Source organism: Rutidosis leptorrhynchoides, chromosome 8 (assembly GCF_046630445.1).
Source record: "Rutidosis leptorrhynchoides isolate AG116_Rl617_1_P2 chromosome 8, CSIRO_AGI_Rlap_v1, whole genome shotgun sequence".
In the NCBI taxonomy this organism is placed as follows: Eukaryota; Viridiplantae; Streptophyta; class Magnoliopsida; order Asterales; family Asteraceae; genus Rutidosis; species Rutidosis leptorrhynchoides.
The window spans coordinates 217,259,098-217,268,123 of NC_092340.1; the positions used below are offsets into that span (position 1 = coordinate 217,259,098).

The 9,026-nt window shown below is 34.5% G+C and overlaps 1 protein-coding gene across 1 annotated transcript; it reads right to left on the minus strand.

Moving 5' to 3' along the window:
* Window positions 1-4,810: 4,810 nt before the first annotated feature.
* On the minus strand, window positions 4,811-8,019 carry LOC139861179 (ETHYLENE INSENSITIVE 3-like 1 protein). The gene is made up of 2 exons (XM_071849475.1): window positions 7,894-8,019; window positions 4,811-6,983 (listed from the first exon to the last, which is right to left on the minus strand). Exon 2 carries the CDS (start codon window positions 6,920-6,922, stop codon window positions 5,096-5,098), a length of 1,827 nt encoding a protein of 608 aa, XP_071705576.1. The 5' UTR covers window positions 6,923-6,983; window positions 7,894-8,019; the 3' UTR covers window positions 4,811-5,095.
* Between the last annotated feature and the right edge of the window lie 1,007 nt (window positions 8,020-9,026).

Consider the following 9,026-nt stretch of genomic DNA (forward strand, 5'->3'; position numbering starts at 1 on the left):
TCAAAAACAACGTTTAATACTTACTAAACCTATGATTTCACCAACGTTTTCGTTGACAGATTTCTATGTTTTTCTCAGGTCTTGCACGATATGTGATACATGCTTCCGCTCACTATTTGATACTTGCATCCGATGTCGAGTATACATGCATTTCATGGAGCGTCTTTTGACTTTACTTTAAACCGTGTCGCCTAGATTTCAATCGTACTTATAACGTTGTAACTTAACTTTTGGTTGAACAATTCTTGTAAACTTTGAAACAATCCTTATTTTGAAATGAAGGCGACATATTTTGGTCAAACGTTATCTTAAAGACTTATAATCAGGTAATGGGACCCACGTAGCCGACGCCGTCACTTGACGATTTGTCGGGGTCGCTACACGGAGCGTCCCAACAACATGTTATAATGCGAGGTAGATCTCGTAACATATAAATCTAGCCACACTTGGCGCACTAGTTTTGCGTCTGTTTCAACAACAAGCTCTATTTTCAGCGATAACTGCTCAACCGGCCATGCGGATTCTCTTGCAAAGCCAGATAGCGAAACTGCAGTAGGTATTAACTTTGCCTTGATGCTTTCTGGTAATTTGCGAAAACATTGCTCATATATGATGTCCACACTACTCGTCCACATGCACTTTCATAATCGTAATTCCCTTACAGGATACAACTACTGGCGCATCAATCATGCCATAGTTTTGCATTGGCGGAAATGTTATTGGTGCAAGTTGCCACTTTTCGAGGATTTCCGCAGGTTTTCTTTTGTGAGCCTTCTTTCGCTTATGAACCATGCCTATTATTTTTGCTTCTTGCATTTGTGTATGTTCATTTAAAAGCTTCTTAACCGCAATAGTTTTTTGCGTTTGTTGCGTCATTATGTTTACATTCTGCATTTGCTGCATATTTGCACTTTTCAACTCATCTGTGTGTGAATTTGGTATTGCAGACCATTTTCGCTTAAAATTTGCGAGGTCTTTTATTCTTGAAGCATTTGTAACTTTGTTATTTTGCTGATATCGAAGTTTTGACATTTTCGCAACTTTCTTAGCAACTACATTGCCATTAAACCATTTCATTTCTGTCCAAATTAGGAATCAAATACTGTGTAAGCCTGTAATTCGTTAAACAAGAACACGATTAAAATTGAATTCCACTCGATTACGTGAAGTAAATTTATCGAATTAAATTCTAATTGAGTCCCACGGATGGCGTCAATTGATCAATCCTAAATTAGATGCAAGATCTAATTTAGTAATTGAGTGCAATGATGGGTGGATGGTGGTGTTGATAATGTTTTTGGGACCTTATGATCGTCTTTCACTTAGAATCAAGTGAACAATCACCATGTCCCGGTCTTGATTGCATTACCTTAGCTCGATTATGATTAATACTTGGGCGTAGTCACAAGTGAATCACAAAGGCCAGAGCAATTGCACAAAATCAACAACCTAAAATGAGAGGCCAAGCTCCCTATTTATAGGTTTGGAATATTCGCGGAACCAATGTCCGCGCATACTTTATGGATCCGCAATGTGTATGCGGGACACTTTCGCAATATTGAGTTTTATGCGGGCTTCCGCAGTGTTATAGCGGCATATGCAGTTGTTGCTCGTTTCTGCGGTTCTGCTTGCACTTGCATTTAGATTGCCTTTTGCACTTAAAATATACATATACATGTCTATGTATATGCTCAGTAATCACACAAATGCGATAGCTAACAGAGTCACAATTGACCGAAGTACTCAACCTAGAGATTCACGTTGGTCAATAAACATCTAATAAAGTAGGTCGGGTCATATCACAAGCAACAATTCTATGCTCGAGTCTGACAAAAATGTCTTTGACAAATTCTCAAAATTAACAGTGTTTCTGGAAAAACAATTATATCGTATGCGCTACGCGAAATGTCTAGTAAAATCATTTGACTCAAAAGTGTTGACCAAAACAAAAGTCAACTGATTAGATGATCACACACATTTCAAATTTACAAGTTAACTCATCAAATGTATTTCAGCAAGTTATAGTGCTCAGTAGTGTCACTACGCGTCTTAAACCGAACAACACTACTTTCAAGCATAAAATTTGAGAATAAAAATTCTTAACTTCACAATAATCCTCAAATAAATATTACAAATAATATTTTCTAACAAATAATATCATAGAATTGATACCTCGTCAAGTTCGATTAACGAAGAAATGTTTGTTGACCCATCGAATAGGATCAAAAGTATTAGAGATAGAAGGAGAGATCAGAAAACAATTACCCGAAAAATATGAGACTTATATGCGCACGATCGACTAAGAGAAGATCTTGTCGAGCATATCTGACACCTTCCTTCAAACTTTCCAACCATGAATGAATTTGAATTTATTTAACTTTTATTTGTAAGACTTTTGATATATGTAATTTTTATTATCAAGAATTTTAGTTTATGTAATTTTTATGAATTTTAGTTTATTTTATTTATGATTTCTAACTTAAATATTTTATTCATAACAAAAAGAAATTAAATTAAAAAGTTCATTTAAATTTGACACTCACCATAAGAGCACTCGGTGCCCGTCGTCGATCTTCACCGTCCCTTAAATCGACGCCGAGATCGACGGTCGGTCGACACCGGGCCGACATCGATCTCGCCGTCGGTTGCCGAAGTCGAGCTACAGACGGTGGCGAATCTGAACGTTTGCTGTTTGAAATTTTAAAAATGAGCCGTTACAACGGCTATTTCCCTGTTTTTCTCTTTTCTTTTCTTTTTTTCTTTTTGTTGGGCTGTTTATTTTTTGTCAGGTATTTTTGTAGCTGTTTCAGGTATCAGATAGATGAAAGAAAGGAAGAAGATGATGATGTAGAAAGGGAAATTCGCCAAAATACACTTTTTTAAAAAAATTTCGTTTAAAATATACTTTTTGAAATTTTTTTTGTCTTTTTACACCATTAGGTCGACCAACAATATGGTCGACTACCTTTTAACTTGGTCGACCACCTCATTTTTCAAGGCGGTCCACCTAACTTCATTCAGAGCATGGTCGACTACCATGTAAACATGGTTGACTACCACCTCAATTACACAAGGTCGACCACAAAGCAAAAAAACAACGCGGGCGACCAATGAGTTGGTCGACTTTCCTGGATTCAGGTTTCATGCATCCCAAAATCTGCAAAATCCGTGCAAGTCTATTAACAGTTTTTAGTGACACTTTTTTCAGCTTGTTTAATGTCTCCACACCTCAACAATTTTACCACCACCTAACAATTTTACCACCACCCAACAATTCAAACTCCACTTTTGAGTGTTAAAAAAATGGCTACCACCCACCTGTAAAGAAAGTGTTTTTAAAATAATGGCTAACTTGTTTTCTAAGAGGTGGAAATTCATATATGTTTTACGCACAGACTATATGAATCCCATCACGTAAGCTGGAAAAAGTGTCACTAAAAACTGTTAATAGACTTGCACGGATTTTGCAGATTTCGAGATGCGTGAAACCTGAATCCAGGAAAGTCGACCAACTCATTGGTCGCCCGCGTTGTTTTTTTGCTTTGTGGTCGACCATTTGTAATTGAGGTGGTAGTCGACCATGTTTACATGGTAGTCGACCATGCTCTGAATGAAGTTTGGTCGACCACCTTGAAAAATGAGGTGGGCGACCAAGTTAAAAGGTAGTCGACTATATTGTTGGTCGACCTAATGGTGTAAAAAGACAATTTTTTTTTTCAAAAAGTGTATTTTTAACGAAAACATTGAAAAACAGTGTATTTGAGCCAATTTTTCCATGTAGAAAATAGAGGCGTACTTGGAGTGGGTAAATGGTAGGGTTTAAAATTTTTGGGCCTGTAAATATCTTTTATGGGTTAGTTAGTTTTTATTCATTTTTTAAAATGAGCCAAAAACAAAAAAATTTATCTGGGCCAAATTATAAAAAATTTGCGCTGTTAACAATTAATTTAATTATTGTGTATTTTATGTTTATTTTTTTAATTAATTTAATATTATGTTGTTATTTAAAAAATATACATATAATAAAAATGTATTCAATATAATCGAAAAATAAAAAAAAAAAGAAAAAAAGAAAATGGACACTGAAATTGACACTGTGGACACCTCCATCTATGTCACTGTCAGTCAACTTCGGCTTTCATTTTCGACACTGAAAATGGACACTATGCTCTAACACAACTTCAAAATTTAATACTGTCAAGTTGCAATCAGATCTTCTTTGTTTAAAAGTGTTGAATTTATCTTCATGTTAAAATCACTGTAACGAGTGATCTTGAAGCTGGTTTCGCCAAACACAAGTAGATATTTTTAAAATATAATCATAATTCAAGATTTTGACAACAGATATATATAAAATATCAACATAATCCTAAAATTTTGACAACAGATAAACATCACCACTCTTCCAATAATGAAGTACTAGATAGAAAACCAAAAATGGTAATAAAAAGTTAGGCCCAAACCAATAAGATAGTCAACACATCTTCCATAGTAGAAGTGTATGTATTGTTTATTTAGTGTACATCCACCTATTACACCATTGAAGTCTATCCATGATCCATCCATATATGGTGGGTCCCAATTTCCCAAATGAATGGACCGAAACAATGTCACATGTTCATGTTTTGACACCTAAACTTTTGGTTAATTGGGTCCCGTCCTAAAGCAGCAAAGACTCAAAACAACCCTCACATGCATTCACCTTTTTCTTTGTCACCACACTTATTACAACAATAATATATGCAAACAAAACGCATTCACTCTGTATTGTGGGGTGCACCCAACATCCAAAACACATAAGAGTGCATAATACACAAATGATCAAGGCTTTATCTGCCAGTGAAGAATCTATCAAATGGAAACAAAAAGCTAGAAATCGATCAATTATTTGACATAATACATCACACATGATGTATATATATAGACAAGATATAGTTACACCAGTATTCGGTAACTAAGATGGGTAAAAAACAGTGTGTACAAAGTTTCGTGATCATAACAAGCGAGATAATAATATAACTAACTTGGTTTTATAACTATAACTATAACTAAGTAATAGTATTAAAGATGAGATTTTTCACTTGTTAATATGGTTTCAAAGGTACCACATTGAGATATCTTGGGTCGGGTTTGACCCACCAGAAAAGTCAACTCCTCCTCCTTCAAGATTGAATGGCGACTGTGAAACGAATCTAAAATCCAAGTTATTGTTGGCATCAAATGCAGTAGGATTGTATGGCGATTTGTTTTCAAACTGGAATCCATTTGGCATGAACGTTGGGATGTTTGACTCGCCCGTTTGACCAAAAAAGTCATCATCGATTTGGATGGGAAATTTTTTCTGTTGGTCCTTGGTAAGTTCAAGAGTACCGATATTTCTGTTGGGTTTTTGATGATTAGTATCATAAAATGACATGAGATCAATAATAGCCCGTTGACCATCTACTGGAATTTCAAGTTGTGAACCAACAAACGGGGCATCATGATTCACGAGTTGACTTTGACCTGTGGTTGTGATCTTGGTATGCTGACCAAATGACGGCATAGTAAAGATAGGCTCTTTCATTTGGAAGTCAAGGGTCCCACAACGAGAAGTATTATGATTCGGGTTAGGATTAGGGCGGTAAGGACAACTTATTTGATGATTGTTTCTTGAAAATCTGTCACTAAAACCTAAACGAACGTCACTATAAGGGCATTGAGTGAACTCACATGTGTACATCTTTTGAGGCTGCTGTTCATCACCAGAATGTATCTTCCTTTTCTGAACGAAAATTTCAGGACTCGGGATTTCAACAACCTCACATTTGACTTGACCCAGTTGAGGACCCACAAGCCCGTTAGTGGGTCCCATGAGCCCGAGATTGTTGTAAAGATTATTATTGACCTCATTAGGACATTGTGGCTTGCGCTCTTCTAATTCAACAGGCTGCTGCTCATCTTCTACACCATCCACATCATAATCACTCGTATCTGCAACGAGATACGACCCTGTTGACGATATTAAAGGACAACTGTCGGGATACAACTTACGAGATAACAATTCCTCTTGGTTAATAAAAGAAAGCCACGTGGCGCTCTCTTTAGCAGTCATTTTGTCTTGTAAACATTTCGACTGCCTAACAAGCTTGCGAATTTTAGCAATATCAGGTGACATGTGTTTAATCACAGCCGTTAAAACCCCAACCTTCCATGCTTTTTTAAGATCATGAGGTTTCTTGTACGGTGGGGTCCCATGTTCTTTCGGTAACCCGAGTTGGGACCACCATTCTTCATCTCCGGTGGGCCACCACGGTGGTGCGACACCCTTTTCCAACGGGAATCGCCTCTGTGGCGGGTCACAATGTTGCATTAAAGCCGACAAAAGTGAACCAAGAGTAGTATCTTGAAGTTCTTGCAACGTGTGGGGGGTCGAAACCGGTGCACAATTATCCTCGTTTTTCCCGGGAATCGAATGGTCCGATTGGTATTTAGCAATTGCAGCGGGCCCGTTGCGGTCAAACCTGACTTTTTCTTTCCACCAAGCTCGGAGATTATCAGATGCTCCGCTAACAGGTTTCCCGTTTTCTGGAATGATTCCGTAAACGAACCCTTGAGCCTTGCAAACTTCCATCATTTTAAGCATGTATTTCAAGATCCCGTCTTGGGCCCGAGACATTTTTTTTCTCCTTGCTTGCTCTTGAGACTGACGTTGTTTGGCGTTATCGACTTCTTTAACTTTATTTTGATCTTTGAGCCGCCTTAGAAGCATTCGATCCCTCCACATTCTTCTTTCGAGCTCCTCCACATCCATTTCTTCGTCACTGTAATCTTCATCAACGGGTGCCTCTTGTTCTGTTTCGGGGGCCCTTTCCCCCTCACAGTTTGAACCCGAAATAAAATCGAGATTTCCGTAATATCCCATCTCTTCAAACATCCCCATGGATCAAACCAAACCCAATTGTAAAATCTCAAAAATATCAATTCAAAATTAGATAATTCTCCTGCAAAAAATATAATAAATAAAAAGTATCTTAGAAATTGTATCATTCATCTAAATGATTGCTAAAGTCAGATTACAATAGTAATAGAAAGCATACTTAAAGTAGATGATAAAACAAAAAGATAAGAAAAATTCTTTACATGAAAATTAACTTCATGGAATGGCCCATGAATTTGTGAAGTTAACATTTTTACTAAACTTTAAAGTTCATATGACCTATTTGTGTCACACGGTTTTCTTATCTTATACGTCTTACAAAGATCTTAAGACTGAAACAATAATAGCAAAAAACACACACACACACACACACACACGTATATATACAAATATAGATATATAAACACCAACATATATAGAAAGAAAGGGGCATGTGCAGCTAAAAAAGAAGTAACCATAATGATAATACCATATCAAATTCGGTCTCAGAGAAGGAAACAGAGTGTTAGATCCACTCTTATTAAAACTTCTTTTATCTCAATCAAAAATATGACTTTAAAACTTCATTTTATTTCATGATTCAAAATTATATTTATCTAACTATTAAGTAATAACAAAACCAATAAAACAAATTACACCTTAACTATCATAGATCTCATACAAAAATATCAAATACTCCGTAACATAACACACCATCTTGTAAATCTAAACAAGTTTTAGCTTTAAATCATCATCATAAAAGAAAAGACTGAATTTTTAATTCATTTTTAGAAACTTGGTCAAATCAAATTCAAAAAACCCAAATGAAATATCTTTACAAAACAAGCAAAAACCCAGATCAATATTCATTAAATCATAAAGTAAAACATGAAAGTAAACATAATCCATAGAAGAGATTTGAGTTTTATCCAGAATCTGAACATGGTGGTATCATATAATTTAAGTAGAAATTAATAAAAGATTAATCTACTTGCCAGGATAAGACTTTTCTCATAAATCCTGTCGTTTTGGTTTCTAAAGAGAAAAGAAGTCTTGAATGGCAGCTGTGATGGTGGTGATGTAAAGAAAGAGAAAGGGTGTGGAAATCAAAAATGAATATGACAAAGATGTTGATGAAATACAGAGAGAGCAGCGGGTTTTATTATTATTACCAGGTGCATTGTCCGTCCGTTGCATGAATATGGTAAGCGTTGTTGCATCGCACTTGTAATGTTGGTACGTGAAGCGATTTATGTCGACGGTTAACAATACGAATATGGAATATTTGAATATAAACATATGTAAATCAATTTGTGTCGTCTATTGTGAATATATATATATATATATATATATATATATATATATATATATATATATATATATATATATATATATATATATATATATATATATATATATCACAACCAAATACTATATAGAACATCAAACATCTTAAAAAGTAATGATAAAAACGTGTATTTATATAACTCTATCAATTGTTTCATTTGAAAAGTGTCATTATTTCATTTGAAAAGTGTAGTGTGGTGAAATATGAAAAATAGTATTTGAAGACAACAATGACTATCAATTTAATTAGGTACTATATATAAGGTAAGTGAAAAGGTTAAAACTATTGTTATTATTTATGACATAACATAAAGTTATTATGAATGTTTAGGAAAAATGAAAAGTTTAAAACTATAGTTATTATGCATAACATGCATCAATTTTAGTTATGATTAAAAATATTTAGGATCAAATGTATGATAATAATTTAATATCAATAATCAAACTGAAAGACTTTATACGCAACATTTTATTAATAATTTTTTAGTTCTAAATTGTCTTATCCTGATTAATTAATCAACTATTTTTACCATCTTTATATTTTTATTTTCTTAAACACATCTATTATGAGTAATAATTAAGTAATTATCGTTACATGAAAACTCAAATATTTGATACGTAGTAAGTATTCACTTAATATTTAATAATAAGCTGGTTAATATTAAACTTGATGTAGTAAAAGTAACAATTATATGCTAATTAAACTACTCCGTAATAGCTACTCGATCAAACATAACATATAATATGGTTGACTTATTCAATACATGTTAAATTATCTTTG